Consider the following 17,401-nt stretch of genomic DNA (forward strand, 5'->3'; position numbering starts at 1 on the left):
TTTAGTTAATAATAATCACCTGAAAGTGAAAGTGAAGTGCTAGGCACTCGGTCTTGTTCAGCTCTTTGCGGACCCAGGCTCCTCTGTTCATGGAGTTCTGCAAGCAGGAATCCTGGACGGTGTTGACACTGCTTTCTCCAGAGGATCCTCCTGACCCAGGGATGGAACCTGGGTCTCCTGCATTGTAGGCAGATTATTTACTGTCTGAGCAACCAGGGAGCCTTAATAATAATAGTAATAATAATAATCTATAATAATCGAATTCTTTCAAATATGAGAAGTTTACCGGATATAAAACTATTTGGTGCCGAGTGTCACCAGTGCATGTAACCTGGCATTATGCACCATAAAGAACCTCTAGAGAAATTAAAGTCCTCATGAAGAGCCCTAAGAGGAGTCTTTAACAAGGAAAAGTCAGGAGATAGATCCTGGATAACAGTATAGTCCAAATTCCAGACATAGACAAGAATCTCATATTTTAAGAAAGTACATCTGTTAAAAAAGAGCAAAAAAAATCAGTATTTAACAGGTAAATTCTTGAGATCTAGCAAAATTATTCTCTATAACAACTTTTTCACTTAGATAAAAAACATACGTTAAGCAATAAAAACAAGAAATGAATAGAATATATATATGTATATACATATGCATGTATATAATATCATCTAATAAAATTAATGATTATCCATAAAAATGGAAAATGGCAATGGGGGTGTCTAGAATACAGAAAGAAACAAATTTAAAAATTGTCTATCCTAACATACCTTACTTGTTAAAACTCACTCACTGCAGGAAGTCATTCTTTGATCCTCCAATAGATATTTATTATTTCATCCTCTGATTTCCCATTTTATTATCCAATGGCTTTAATTAGTCCATATCAGATTTTTAAAATTAAGATAGAAAACTTTCAATATTTTTTAATCCTGGCAATCAAAAACTCTCAAATCTGATTTCAAGTATAATGCATATGCTTTTGGCATATTTCATCCCATATCTGAATTTTTACTCAGGTATAATTACCCAGGAATAGTTAGATCATTATTTTCTTTTAGGTATTTATCATATAACTCAAAGTACATAAAAGTCAAGGTTCTTGTAAAGAAATTATCCTTCAATTAAAAATAAATAAATTTAAAAAAGCAAGGTTTTGATACCTAATATATTGGGGAAATATTTGATTAAATAATTTTTAAGGAAGGTTTTCTTTACTGCAGAACTTTTAGTAATGCATAGTATATGACTATGCTTTGTGAGTTCCAACAAAAGAAATAAATATAGAACATGTTTCACATCCGATTAACAGTTGAATATATTTTCACTAAAAATTAATGAATATGATGTTCCAAAATCCGTACTTTGGAAATAATACTTCCTGGTATTGAATGAAGAATGAATGAGCTTGGGTCTCTGTGCCTTATTATCAATGTGTTGTATAGTAAGCTATTTAATAGCATTAGTGTGATGTAAGTTATTAATAACAATTCAAATACTACAAATCATGCTATAAAATACTTTGATTATGTCCATGTTACCAAAGCACAAGACGTAAAAAAGAATGACTAGACACTTTTTACCACATTAAGCTGTGGTTTCATATCTCTTAGCTTCATTTATAACCCTTCCTCAAGATGTAGTTATGAGAGTTAGATAAGAAAACATGGGAAAGCTATGTTGTATACCATAGGTACTCTCTAAAAGTTTGCTTTATATTCAGAGTAAAACTAATAAGGAAAGTAGAGGTAAGACTATCTGTTGACATACAGGACAAACAGCTTTTGGCTAAAGTCATTTTTTGGATCTTTGCTGTTTTGGGTTTTGTTTTGTTAGCTTTGCCTTGACTAACTTTGTTTCTTAAAAAATCAATGTGTTTCTTTAATGATGAGTTTCTTATTTCACTGATTTCATATTTCTTTTTTCCTTGAGTGTCAATCTCTCAGTCAGACTCTTTGCAACCCCATGGACTATAGCCCGCCAGGTTCTTCTGTCCATGAAATTCTCCAAACAACAATACTGGAGTGGAATCCCCTTCTGCAGGGAATCTTTCTGACACACAGATCAAACACAAGTCTCCCACATTACAGGCAAATTGTTTACTATCCAAGTCACCAAGGATCACTTAATGAACAGTAATTTTCTTCTATACTGCCTTATAACAGCACTTTTCTTTTGCTATAAATTCAGCTATATAAAATAAATTAATCTTTGAGTCTCAAGATTAGCTCTGGTAATAGGACCAAATAAATGACTGTTCTTTCCCTCAGATTTAACAAAATTCAACAGTTTGCAATAATTATTTTTAGTTCTTAAAGAATTTCTTTAAATATATTATTTCTTTTAATTTATATAATTATGTGAAATTTTAAGCACAGCTACTTGAGGAAATATGGACTAAGCCCATTGATTCTTTCAAGTTAGTTAGTTGACTTGTATTGTGAGACAGTTCTATTTCCAATGATTAGAATAGATTTGAGGCAGGCGATTTTTCTTCCCCTTTCATTCACAGCATGAAGGGAAAGGCTACCCACTCCAGTATTCTGACCTGGAGAATTCCATGGACTATACAGTCCATGGGGTCGCAATGAGTCGGACACGACTGAGTGACTTTCACTTCATTGAGAGTTGCTGTTTTTGAGAAGTGGAAAAGGCATTTATAATTCCTTTGTTAGAACACATAAATGCAACACCTACCTGGTGCCAAAAGGAGGTCTGTTCCTTTCTCTTAGTTTCCTGACCTGTGTTTATATTTGGCTCTGGGCCTTTGGAGGATGTGATCACCAGGGATTCTGTGAATACTGAATTTCATCAAAACGGCTAACAAGAGGCATGGGGAAAGTAAGGTCCCAGCACCATCTTTCCAAATTAGAGCAGTTCATGGATTTGGCTTTTTCTCAGTCTTAGGGAAAATTGTTGTATATGTTCTTGTCTAACTACTATGAGGTTCTACACGGAAAAGTGCTTCCCTGGTGGTTCAGTGGGAAAGAATCTGCCTGCCACGTAGGAGACGTGGGCCCGATCCCTGCATCAGGAAGATCTTCTGGGGAAGGAAATGGCAGCCCATTCCAGGATTCTTGTCTGGGAAATCCCACAGACAGAGGAGACTGGCGGGCTACAGCCCATGGGGTCACAAAAGAGTTGGACACGACTTAATAACTAAACAACAACAACAAGGGAAAACCAAATTATTAAAAATGAACTCCATGGTGTTTATAATTATGATTTACATAGCTTAATTATATGTATATATATGTGTGTGTGTGTGTTTTAAAGAATGCTAAGTTCCATTTTTTGATGACCATGTGTTTCTATTGTGGTAGGTGCTGTTCAGTCGCTAGCCATGTTCGACTCTTTGCGGCCCCATGGACTGTAGCCCTCCAGGCCCCTCTGTCCATGGGACTTCCTAGGCAAGAATACTGGAATGGATTGTCATTTCCTTTTCTGAGGGATATTCCTGACCCAGGGATAGAACACATGTCTCCTGCATTACAAATGGATTCTTGATTTCTGAGCCACCAGAAAAGGAGCTGTAATGGCACTATGCTTGTGTGCATGCCAAGTCACTCCAGATGTGTCCAACTCTTTGCAATCCTATTGATTGTAGCCCGCCAGCCTCCTCTGTCCGTGGGATTCTCCAGGCAAGAATATGAGAGTGGGTTGCCATGCCCTCTTCCAGGGGATCTTCATGACCCAGGAATTGAACCCATGTCTCTTACATCTCCTGCACTGGCAAGTGGGTTCTTTACACTAGCACCACCTGGGAAGCCCAAACAAACCTCAAATCTTAGAAACATAAATCCATTGCATTGACTTGAGAGTCTCCTAATAAGAATCAAAAATGACCTCAACGCCAGTTTGCCATGGCTAGTCCAGATGCTGCCAGTAACTTATTTTTGCAATGATTTAGACCATTTCCAAATTGCAGACTCTAAGTTTACACATATAAAATAAAATTAGCACATATTTGATATAGGTACTCTGAGTGCTGAGAGGAAATTATGTGATACAAACATCAGCTGAGCCGTGACTTCTCTCGATATTGACTAAACGCTAACCAGTTTTATGTGTGAAGTGCAGAGCTTAGAGCTACAAGTGCTCATTCTCAATTTTTTTCCTGATATTTTGTGTGACAATTGACAGAGTGCTAACGGATATTTCATTGGTGAAGTCCTCATTGATTTCCCGGTGACTAATTTTATTTGTCATTTAAAGACATTTGGAATGTGCTTAACTCGGTTTATTTACTTTCAGGATATATACTAATATATATATTTAGTTTGTTACTAATTTTTGTTATATTCCTAATTTTTCAATCTAATAATATGAACTACACACCTGCAACAGACTCTTCATTTGTCTGAGAATTCTAAGACAGAGATTTCTTTTCCTCACTTAAGCAGCCAGTTTCTTTTTATAGTATAATATAGTAGCTCTTCACTGAAGAAGGGAATGGCAAACCACTTCAATACTCTTGCCTTGAGAACCCCATGAACAGTATGAAAAGGCAAAAAGATAAGACACTGAAAGTTGCACTCCCCAGGTCGGTAGGTGCCCAATATGCTATGGGAGATCAGTGGAGAGATAACGCCAGAAAGAATGAAGAGACAGAGTCGAAGCAAAAACAACACCCAGGTGTGGATGTGACTGGTGACGGAAGCAAGGTTTGATGCTGTAAAGAACAATATGGTATAGGAACCTGGAATGTTAGGTCCATGAATCAAGGCAAATTGGAAGTGGCCAAACAGGAGATGGCAAGAGTGAAGTCAATGCAGATGGTGACTGCAGCCATGAAATTAAAAGACACTTATTCCTTGGAAGAAAAGTTATGGCCAACCCAGACAGCATATTTGGGAGAAGGCAATGGCACCCCACTCCAGTACTCTTGCCTGGAAAATCCCATGGACGGAGGAGCCTGGTAGGCTGCAGTCCGTGGGGTCGCTAAGGGTCGGACATGACTGAGCGACTTCACTTTCACTTTTCACTTTCATGCACTGGAGAAGGAAATGGCAACCCACTCCAGTGTTCTTGCCTGGAGAATCCCAGGGACAGGGGAACCTGGTGGGCTGCTGTCTATGGGGTCGCACAAAGTCGGACACAACTGAAGCAACTTAGCAGCAGCAGCAGCAGCAGCAGACAACGTATTAAAAAGCAGAGACATTACTTTGCAACAAAGGTCTGTCTAGTTAAGGCTATGATTTTTCCAGTAGTCATGTATGGATCTGAGAATTGTACTATAGAGAAAGCTGAGCACCGAAGAATTGATGCTTTTGAACTGTGGTGTTGGAGAAGACTCTTGAGAGTCCCTTGGACTGTAAGGAAATCCAACCATTCCATTCTAAAGGAAATCAGTCCTGAATATTCATTGGAAGGACTGATGTTGAAACTGAAACTCCAATACTTTGGCCACCTGATGTGAAGAGCTGACTCATTGGAAAAGACCCTGATGCTGGGAAAGAGTGAAGGCAGAAGAAGAAGCAGACGACAGAGGATGAGATGGTTGGATGGGATCACTGACTCAATGGACATGAGTTTGAGTAAACTCTGGGAGTTGGTGATGGGCAGGGAGGCCTGGTGTGCTTCAGTCCATGGGGTCGCAAAGAGTCAGACAGGACTGAGCGACTGAACTGGACTGATAGGAGCTCTTGGGCTTCCTAGGTGGTAAAGAATCACCTGCCAGTACAGGAGATGAAAGAGAAACAGAAAAATATGTCAAGAAGATCATCTGGAGGAGGAAATGGCAACCCACTCCAGTACTCTTGCCTGGAGAATTCCACGGACAGAGGGGCTTGGAGGGCTACAGTCCACGGGGTCGCAAAGAGCTGGACATGACTTAGAGACAAAACAGCAGCAACTACACATTCACACTTAGTACAACTGTGTTCTTTTATCAGAGACTTGGGAGTCTGGTCCCTTCTTTCACAGAGACTGTACTGCATCAGGGGCTTCCCAGGTAGCGTTAGTAGTGAAGAGCCCTCCTGCCAATGCAAGAGCTGCAAGATATAAGGGTTTAATCCCTGGGTGGGGAAAATCCCCTGGAGGAGGGCATGGCAACTCACTCCAGGATTCTTGCCTGGAGAATCCATGGACAGAGGAGCCTGGCGGGCTACAGTCCATAGCGTCACAAAGAGTCAGACACAACTGAAGCAAATTAGCACAGTGCACAGAACATACTATAACAGAATTTTTTTTTAATTATTAAAATTTTTTTTTCTGAGTTTAATAATCTTATCTCTGTACCATTCCTTGTGTTCCATACTCTAGGATACAAGATATTGGATGTTCTTGAGAAATTGTGGAGAATTATATAAAATTAGGCTTAAATATTACCATTATTTTATTTTATTCTGAAAATTACTTTCATGCAAGGGCATTTACATGAAGTCTCATACCAAAAAAAAAAATGTACCCATATAGGAGTCTATATCAAATAATATAGTAAATGATTTTGGAAAATTGTGAAGGTCTATACAAATGTTATATGCTCTTTTTGATATTAGTGGTGGTGTTATTTCATTCTAAAAAGTAAACTTTCATATGAATTTCTTTGCATGAATGGCTAATATAATAAGCATTTCAACTTGCTACCTTCTCAGGTAGCGGAACCATTTACATATTATTTTAGCTGAAACTGAGAAAAAAATAAATTTTAAAACATGACAATATTTATTGAGCCTTCAGCTTTCTCACTGTGCTGTGTAGCCTACTTGCCACTAGTTATTTCTGTATTTAGAAAATTAAATATGATTTTATTTATAAATGAAAGTATTCTTTAGAAAACCATTTCTGTTTTCCAGATACTCCAATTTATAGCAGTTTAGGGAAAGGAGATCACTATGGGACAATCAGTATTTACAGGCCTGATTTTATCATTATGCACCTGTACATAAATTTTTTTTTCTTATTTTGTAAAGTTTTTAACTGAGATTTAAAATGTTGTGCTGTGATCACTTGCTCAGTTGTGTCTGACTCTGCAACTTCATGGACTGTAGCCCGCCAGGCTCCTCTGTCCATGGGGGTTCTCCAGGCAAGAGTACTGGAGTGGCTGCCATTCCCTTCTCCAAGAATTAACATACACATACACAGAGAGAAGTCCATAAATTGTAAGTGAATAGATTTTAACAGAATGAACACGGTCATTACCAGCAACCCAGAAGCCTCCCTCAAAACAGGAGAAAATATTTGCAAATGAAGCAACTGACAAAGAATTAATCTCCAAAATGTAAAAATAATTCATATAGTTCAGTATGAAAAAAACAAACAATACAATCAAAATATGGGTGGAAGACCTAAACAGACATTTCTCCAAAGAAGACATACACATGTTCAACAAATATATGAAAAGATGCTCAACATCCCTAATTATTAGAGAAATGCAAACCAAAACTATGATGAGGTAGCACCTCACACCAGTCAGAATGGCCATGATCAAAAAATGCACATATAATTTGAATCAAAAGAAAGCAATTGGCTTCACATATTTTCTCTTCCTAGAATTCACAGCATGTTTTCTCCAATCTAAACTACTGTCAGAGAATTGTTTGTTTAACGTCTAAAGAAGATGTTGAAAGATCCTTAAAGGAAAGGGGAATAAGTCTGATTATTAATGGTTCCTTAATTAACTTGACAGCACCCTTTCTAAACATTAAGTACATTTTTTCAGGATATATTTTCTGTGAGTATTAGTGGCCCTTCTGTGTGAAATGGTAATGAAACCGAGGCATCCTATCTTTCTCAGTTTCATGCGATTTAATGGTAATGGAAACTATGGCGAGAAAAAAAGAAATGATCTAGACTAACCCCTGTGAGTGGAAAGGTAATCAAGAACCAAGTCCTGTTTCTGACTATTTTTGCGTGTTTGCATTCATTTGGCAGAATATCTGACTATAAGTATTTCGGGCTAATTCCAGGAACATGTATCTGTCAGTTTTATTGGATAGTTCAAATATCAATGCCTTTTGCTTTTAAATTACTTTGCGTTTTGTCTGTGCTCAATAGAGAAAATGAGTTAAGAGATACTTCATTACTTATGAATTTTATGTTTGTGTCTCCCTATTTGTGTGTGTCTCTGTGTGTCTGTATGTATATATTTATTTCTACCTAAATACGGGAATAAAAATGTTAACAATTAGCCAGAGACAGCTAAACTGGAACTTACTATGGCTTATTAGCTTGGTTTACACAATAACCAGCCATATGTACTATGACATGCTGTTCTTCCAGGCCTTTTACTTCCATTGCAAAATAGTTCATAATTTTAATAAATGAATATAAATACCATTATCCAAAGCACTCATTTGTCTGCAAACAATTTGGCACATATGGTATGAAATTAACAAGGAATATGCTTCATTTCTCTAGCCCTTTTCACAGCATCCTTCACTTCCTTGTTTCTTAAGCTATAAATTAATGGGTTTAACATAGGAATAACCAGGGTATAAAACACAGATACCACCTTTTCCTGTTCTAAGGAATACTGGGAGTTTGGTTGAATGTAGCTAAAGCTTACAGAGCCATACAGTAGAGTCACAACCGTGAGATGTGACACACACGTGGAGAAGGCTTTGTGTCTTCCTGCTGCTGAGCAGATCCTCAGGATAGCGGCAACGATGAAGATGTAGGAGATCATCACAGTCATGAAAGTGATCAAGGCAATAATGCCAGAGAAGATTAAAAGCAGCAGTTCATTCATGGATGTGTCAGAACAGGACAGCTTCAACAGCGGGGGAAGGTCGCAGAAGAAGTGCCTGATGACATTTGGCCCACAGAAAGACAATTTCAGCAAGCCAATTGTGTGAATCAATGAGTTGATTATGCCTCCCACACATGATCCAATGACCAAAACAACACAAACTATTTTTGTCATAGCCATGGTATAAAGTAAAGGGTTCACAATGGCCATATAGCGGTCATAAGCCATTGCTGCCAGCAAGAAGCCCTCAGCGGTAAGAAGAGAGACGAATAAAAAGTACTGCACAATGCATGCAGAGAAGGAGATTGTCTCCCGTTCAGCAAAGAAGTTCAGCAGCATTCTGGGCGCAAAGACTGACGAAGAGCAGGCATCAATGGATGACAGGCAGCTAAGGAAATGATACATGGGTGTTTGGAGTTTGGGAGTCATTTGGATTAGAAGGAGCATTCCTAGATTACCCACCAAGGAAATGGTATAGATGAGCAGGAACATCAGGAAGAGGACTACTTTCAGTTCAGCACGATCTGTCAGTCCCAAAAGGATAAACTCGGTCACCAGTGTAAAATTAACATCAGCCATGTCTTTGTTTATCTTGGTAACTGTTAACAAATAAATTGAGAATGATCATGCAGCATTATCAAGACTACTCGGAATCTCTAACTAGCAACATGACTTGAGTTATTGACTGCTCTACTCCGGTTGTTTTAGCTATAAAATTAGAAAAAATTTAACTGGCAATATCTAGTCTCTTCAAGCCCTGTCTATTTGCTTGTCCCATAGAAAATTCCAAGAATTGAAGCAAGAAAACATCAGAGTCTTAGCTTCAGGATACATTCAAAATGCTGTTCTTAGTGTGAAGAAAAAAACTTCAGTGAATTTCATTCTGTGTGTGTGTGAATTGCTCAGTTGTGTTCTACTCTTTGTGACCTCATAGACTGTAGCCTGCCAGGTTCCTCTGTTCATGGGATTTTTCCAGGCAAAAATACAGGAGAGGGTAGCCTTTCTCCAGGGGATCTTCCTGGCCCACGGATCAAATCCAGGTCTCCTGCATTGCAGCCAGATTCTTTACCATCTGAGCCATCAGGGAAGCTTCTAAAATAGGCAAAATCTAGAGTATAAAGCATAATTATTTAAGTTGGAAATTTAATCTGTGATACCACTGAAGTTCTCTTTTAAAAAATGATACAGGGATGTCCCTGGAGTCCAGTGGTTAGGACTTCACGTTTCCATTGCAGGGGGTGTACTTTTGATCTCTGGTCGGGGAACTAAGATCCTACAGTCAAAAACTGAAAGAAAAAAAGTTTTAAAAAATGATACAAATGAAATTATTTACAAAATAGAAACAGACTTACAGACATAGAAAACAAACTATGGTCTCCAAAGGGAAAGGGGATGGGGAGATATCAAGTAGGAATCTGAGAGTAACATATGCATACTACTATAAATGAAATAGATAAAAACAAGGGCCTACTGAATGACACAGGGAACTATACTCAATATTTTATAGTAAGCTATATGGGAAAAGACTCTGAAAACGAATCTGTATACATTATATACAAAGAATTTATATGCATTAAATACATACATATATATGTGTGTGTGTGTGTGTGTGTGTATGTGTATATATATATATATATATATATATATATAGAGAGAGAGAGAGAGAGAGAGAGAGAATCACTTTGCCATACACCAGAAACTAACACAATATTATAAATCAACTACACATCAACAATAACAACAAAATAAACACATCAGATTTAGTTGTGGCTAATGTCATATCTATAAATATCTGAGCATAAATTGTATCATAACCTTTAAACTTGTTTTCTCACTTGTGTTTTTATGTTTAGTGTGTAGTCCTCATTTTTTAAAACTTTTATTTGACAAAAGGCAAGGCCCCAATATCAAAAATTCTGGATTCATTCTTAGAAAATAGCCAGAAGCATTGGCTTTTGAGCAGAATGTCCACCGGAAATTGAGAGAGAGGGTAGTCTGAGCTGAAATATGAAGTATGATAAATAGAACTTATAATTGGCCTTTTTTGGGAAAACTTCCTTTTTAAAAAAAAATTTATTGAAATAGTTGGCATGTTTAGGTGGTTCTCATTTTCCAAAATGACAAGCCATACAATATACTCCTGCATTCATATGATAGTGTGGAAAGTCTTAAGACTAAATGACATAAGAAGCAGAACTGTTACTGACCTTCTTTGGATGATTTGTATTAACAATGCATTTCTAATACAAAGGAAGAGTTACGGCCATGATATCCAATAGAAACGCCATACTCAAGAGACTCAGGAAACAATCTTTACACTTTTCTAAGTAAAGCAAGTTTATAAAATAAAGCCAACCTATAAAACATACAGCTACTTCTCTGCAATAATTTTTTCATGATATTGCAACAGTTTCTTAAAATATGCCATGTCTTTTCCACTTAACCAATGGACATCTTCTGAGTACTTGGAAAGTCCCATAAAATAAAATAACCTATAGAATATATGGCTACTTCTTTGCAATATTTTCTTCATGATATCGCAGCAAGTTTCTTAAAATATGCTATGTCTTTTCCAATGCACATTTATCATTTCTAAATATTGCTCACAAAATGGAACTCTTTTTTCACATTTATATTAAAAATGAAAACATTGTAAATAAGTCAGGATTACTAGCGCAACCTTGGCTCAGATGCTAAGAAAATCTGCCTGCAATCTGCCTGGGTTCAATCTCTGGGTTGGAAAGATCCCCTGGAGAAGGAAATGGCAACCCAGTCCAGTATTCTAGCCTGGGAAATCCCATGGACAGAAGAGCCTGGAGGGCTACAGTCCACTGGGTGGCAAAGAGTCGTACACGACTGAACAACTAACACACACACACACACACACACACACACACAGTAACTTTACTTCTACAGGATAAAGGATTAGGTTTTCTTGAATTTATCATCCTTTCACATGGGAGATGCTAGCCCTGCGTTCAATATGTAAAACCCAATATTTCCTTATTTCCTATTATTTTCATAATCTCACAATATTGTTCTTCTATTATAATACTTTTATAGATTTAGAATATCTGTGGAGACAGATGAATAATCTTCATAAGGTTACATAGTTATGATTTATTTTGAAATTCATTCTTTAGAAAATATTCCAAATTGAATCCAAACATTCATTTTTATTACTCCCAAAGAAGCTGCACGACAACTTTGAGGTTAATACAGAGAAAGAGACTTCAGTGGCAGATATAGAAGGAGATGAGAGACAAATCACAAACCCCTCCCTCCCCCATACCGTGAAGTCTTTATCACATTAAAATCTGAAGTTCTTCTTCTTCTTTGTATTTCAACTTATTGACAGAATGCATATATACTGAGTATTACATGAATTTTACTTACCAATGAGTGGAAGAAAAAAAAATGTGCAACAACTTAGCTCATTTATGAGCCTCATTACCACCCATTCTTGTGGTCTATTTTTCTATATTTCCCCCCAAACAAAAACAAACACACAAAAGATAGTTAAATCTGTTGGTTTGCAGTGATGCATAAATTAGGTCAGTGGCAGAAGTTAACAGGTAGTAGATTTGAAATTTAAAATTTTTTAAATAAAAGAACAAAAAGCACAGATTCCATGCTGTCAACACAAGAGCAAGATGAGCAAAGAACAATCATATCAGAAACAGATTTAGTTAAAAAGTTCATTTATATAATTACCTCAGTTCAAATGGGAATAGAGTCCCTGGAGTTCATCTTGTGATCAAAGGATATAATAAATATGTTATTAAAAGTTCCTCTGTGTATCTTGAGGGATTTAGGAAACTCACAAGAATGCAATTGCCCCCTTAAGGCATTTCACTTCCTTACTTTAAAATGAATAAAGGAAATTTGCCACAAGTAAAGAGAAAAAACTGTGTGTGTGTGTGTGTGTGTGTGTGTGTGTGTATACACATACAAATACCAACAGAGGTCCGTCTAGTCAAAACTTTGGTTTTTCCAGTTAGCCATGTATGGATGTGAGAGTTGGACTATAAAGAAAGCTCAGCGCCAAAGAATTGATGCTTTTGAACTGTGGTGTTGGAGAAGACTCTTGAGAGTCCCTTGGACCGCAAAGAGATCCAGCCAGTCCATCCTAAAGGAAATCAGTCCTGAATTTTCATTGGAAGGACTGATGCTGAAGCTGAAGCTCCAATACTTTGGCCACCTGATGCGAATAACTGACTCATTGGAAAAGACCCTGATGCTGAGAAAGATTGAAGGCAGGAGGAGAGGGGGGCAACAGAGGATGAGATGGTTGGATGGCATCAACAACTCAATGGATGTGAGTTGGAGTAAACTCTGGGAGTTGGTGATGGACAGGGAGGCCTGGTATGCTGCAGTCCATGGGGTCGCAAAGAGTCGGACACGACTGAGCGACTGAACTGAACTGAATATATATATATATGTGTGTGTGTGTATATATATATATAAATATGTGTGTTTATATATATATATATATATATATATATATAAATGCAATTGATAGTGATCCCTGCTTGGTGCTTTAGGAAGAGAAGCTTTTCAGAATGTATTATCTGTGCCTAATGTCAGAAACACACACACATATTCAAATAAACACACAAACAGAAGCAAAAGCAAACATCAGTGAGCTTTAAGGTAGTAGAACAAGACCTGATAATTAAAAAATCTATCCCTTTACTTCCTTAGATTGTAACAATGTCATCAAGAAAATTACAATTAAAACTACTACATCTTAAAAGGCTTCTTTGCAAAGAACCCAACCATTCATCCAATCTAGCCTGTGTTTGCTGACAAAAATTTGGGGGTTTTTATCTTTATCTTAAAATGAATCATGAGCAATTCTGGTAGCAGTATTTCAAACTATTCCATATTATATATATATATACATGTTTATATGTATATGAACTGTCCTTTATTATTTATTCTATAATCAATTACAATTTTTCAACCTAAATACAAATTTCTTAAATCTCTGAATTAACAGCTGATGGGCAAAAGTTAGGCGTGGGGGTTAGGTGATACTCTAAGCTTGAGTTAGGCCAGAAGATAATGCATTATTTGATGAGGCCTAGAGCACTTTAAGTACTTGGGGTGTTCTGTTTGTTTTTTTTAAACATATAATCCATTTTCAGTCCACATATGACATATTTATACAAGAAATACACAATTGACTCTTGAATAATGTGTTGGGGTGCCAGTCCTCTTGTGCAGTTGAAAAATCCATGTGTAATTGAGAGTCTTCCCTCTGTTTTTGTGTTTTTGTGGTTCATCCACTTCTACAAATTCAACTGAGGCTGCTTTAGTAATGTAGTAGCTACAATTGAAACAAATTGATGCATAAATGGACCACTGCAGACAGAAGATGAGATATTTGGATGGCATCACAACTCAATGGACATGAGTTTGAGCAAACTCTGGCAGTTGGTGATGGACAGGGAAGCCTGGCATGCTGCAGTCCAGTTCAGTTAAGTTCAGTCGCTCAGTCGTGTCTGACTCTTTGTGACTCCACGGACTGCAGCATGCCAGGCTTCCCTGTCCATCACCAACTACTGGAGCTTGCTCAAATTCATGTCCATCAAGTGGGTGATACCATCAAATATACACCATTATTTCTGAATTCCACCCTGAACTCCTTTCAGGGGGTGTTGAAGGTTAGCAGCTTGCAGTGGTCATGATGTAATCTTTGTAGGGGCAGCTGGCAATTGCCAACTTCCAGTCAGCAGGGTCCCTTCAAAACCACACATTTGACTATGCTTTGAGGGCATTTTATGGCCATTGTGTCCCACAGGGCTGGGAAGGCTCACTCCCAGGTCTAGGGAAGATTCCATTGATAGGTCACTCAGTGTGTTGTTATTGGACCAGGCCTTGCGAGTAGCAAAAGTCTCTGGATCATACTTGTCTTACTAGCCTCTTGGTCCAGAAAAATATTCCCTCTTGTTGTTACTTCCCATATCTAGAGTTACATTATTACAATCATTGCTCTCATATGGAACTGCAAATTAGCATTTTATCACAGGCTCAGTCACACATTTGGTAAGGTAAGAATCTTCTGAAACAAGTCACATAGAAAATAAAATAGCTATAGCCAAAAGTTATTAGTAAAGTCATAAGTAAGAATTATAAGTCAAGAACTTTCATTAGGTAGAGCCCAGCATACCCCAGGTCATCTGACTTCATTTGTTATATGACTATAGCCTGGTGTTAATCTCCTGATCATACATCATGGAGCATCTGATCTTTATCTGAAGATTGGTTACTGAGATAAGCTTTAGAAACAAATTTAGAGTGTCCTTTTTAATAATTTAATTAAATTTTTGAGCAATATAACAAGGAACTATCTCAGGAGTCTTAGTAAACAAAACTCGAAACTTACTTTAACAATTAGCAAAACTTAATATTCAGTGAAATGTGATTTTTTCATTATGAGGGCATTGACCCTGGAGCCAGGGAAGGCTTTAACCCATCAAATGAAAATGAGGTTTGTCAGGGAGCCAGGTAAAGCCAAGGAGCAATCTTAGATTTCCCATAGCCCTGACTCTTTGATTTACAGCTATTGTTCACCCATTTTTAATTCTCCAATTTAGGAGTAGACTGTTGCCATGTTTTAAGGACATCAGGATAGCAAAAGTCTAACAGTGAGGGTTTATTTTTTTGTAGAAACAGAATGAGCTTTTACATGTACCATAATCTTAAATAATGCTTATTTACCAAAGTCACAAAAGATTTTAAAAACAAATATAAATCACTTAAAGGCAAAGAAATTCATAATCTGTTATTGAAAGCTTCATTCTAAGAAAACTTTGCTCTCTTAACATAGAGAGTAGACTAAATTCCAGTCTGTTACCAGTTTACCAGATAACAAACAAAATTTGTTTATCAGTTAATCTTAGAAAAGTCTTTTCCATACATCTTGAAGAACCAACAGTATTTTTCTAAAGGCATGAGAGTGAAACCATAGAAGGCATGTTTAAAATCTAACTAAATTGCAATTGACAAAGTAGTCTGGCCATTGCTGTGACTTGTAACACTTTAACATGATAAGTAGAATTATAACTGAAAACATTTTACCAGGACATATCAGATTTTCATGAATTTCACATAATTTCTAAGATATTTATATAAGTAACATCAATATACAATATAACCTGAGAAGATTCATCACTCCTCCAACAATACTTCCCATGTAATTTAACATGTCAAATGAACTCAGGTAGTTTAATAGCTCTTTTGGATGTCTCAGGGGCCCTCTAAAGCATCCCAAAGTTAGCTAGAAGTCAAGTTATTTAGGAAGTTTTGTTGATAAATATCGAAAGGGTTTATCACACTCAATCAGATAGAATCATACATATCACTGTGAAACAATATATTCGCTTAGCCAAAGTAACAAAGAAGATTTCAAAGGTAAACATAGAACAGATCACTTCAGAGGTAAAGAAACTTAAAATCCATTATCAAAGGCAGCTCAATATCTCAAGAACACATGTATTTAAGCACAAAACTCTTCCCTTGGGGTCCACTTTCCATAAAACCTTCTTATCACTTTCTGTACCCGTTTGTTCTCCCATCCTGAAACAGCCACTTGTAATTCAGGCCTACTTCCTTTTCCCTTCATAAAATGTAATTCCATTCCTCAAAACTTCTTTACTGAAAACACACACCCTACCTTCCTAAAGCAACCAACAACTGACCTTTATATTAGCATTCTATAGATTGGTGAACATAAATACCAGTGATAATTTCTTTAAAAATTTGCTTTCTTATAGAGAACATCTCAGGGTGGCACCAAATATTATTCATTAATAGTCCAAAATCTCTTTAGTTTCTGTGTAAGAGGCAGTTAGTGTTAAGTATGACTATTTCAGAGTCTTATTTTATTTGGAAATGACCTAGCTATTCAATAAATTTCTGTCACTTAGTTTAGCACAACCCTAGAAATTCAGGTTACCAAAATCTCGAGAGACTGTTTTAGACAGACATTTTTAAAGTATAATTATTCTTAATAGAGTTTATCTAAAAGCTCATATCTCATTTATATGTTTTTTAAGTCTCTTCACTCGAGGTACTTTCCTTTCTGACAAACTTGTAACAGATATAGAAATATAACAATATTTAATTTATAAAAAACCTAGGCACAATGAAAATATGCTTAATGTTAATGGCTCTTAGACATGTCTATATTAGATTAGCAAACAAACATTAATGCTAGATATTTAATATTGAATATTTCCCAGTTCATGTGAATCTGAAATTAATTTAGGTTAATTTCTCTTATATTTAGAATTGTCTGATTTGTAAGTGCTTACTTTTCTTTAGGCCAATTATTAGAACTCATTTACAACTTCAGCAATATTATCAAAAAAACCCAAAAGACACACACTGAGACATGCATAAATCGAGCCAGCCAGACAGAGATCTCATAGTTTCCCACTTGACATTTAAAATGTCTCTTTGACCCCCCCCCCTTTTTTTTGAAGTTCTAATTTGCCCAAGACTGAGGTCTCAGGCAAAGTGGGCTGTGTATTTCAGGAACATGGAAAGGGTTAACTTTAAGCTTTTCCTTGCTGCTGCTGCTGCTAAGTCGCGTCATTCAGTCGTGTCCGACTCTGTGCGACCCCATAGACGGCAGCCCACCAGGCTCCTCCGTTCATGGGATTTTCCAGGCAAGAGTACTGGAGTGGGGTGCCATTTCCTTCTCCA

At 36.9% G+C, this 17,401-nt stretch overlaps 2 protein-coding genes across 17 annotated transcripts in view; both read right to left on the minus strand.

Annotated features, from left to right (window-relative positions):
- Positions 1–17,401, minus strand: part of LOC145525547 (olfactory receptor 8I2) — a 120,071-nt gene that overhangs the window by 12,801 nt on the left and 89,869 nt on the right. For 10 of the 16 annotated variants that reach the window (XM_081538908.1, XM_081538907.1, XM_081538906.1 and 7 more), the window contains one exon: positions 20–177. The gene's annotated coding sequence lies outside the window, so the exon portion shown is untranslated. Of the gene's footprint in view, positions 1–19; positions 178–9,148; positions 11,379–17,401 lie in introns of those variants that run through there. The other 6 variants (XM_081538909.1, XM_081538913.1, XM_081538914.1 and 3 more) reach the window with 3 other exon arrangements.
- On the minus strand, positions 6,892–9,265 carry LOC145525551 (olfactory receptor 5J3-like). The gene has a single exon (XM_081538918.1). It carries the CDS (start codon positions 9,263–9,265, stop codon positions 8,327–8,329), a length of 939 nt encoding a protein of 312 aa, XP_081395044.1. The 3' UTR covers positions 6,892–8,326.

The sequence above is a fragment of the Giraffa tippelskirchi genome, chromosome 11 (genome assembly GCF_054371585.1).
Source record: "Giraffa tippelskirchi isolate mGirTip1 chromosome 11, T2T-mGirTip1v1.2.pri, whole genome shotgun sequence".
Lineage (NCBI taxonomy): Eukaryota > Metazoa > Chordata > Mammalia > Artiodactyla > Giraffidae > Giraffa > Giraffa tippelskirchi.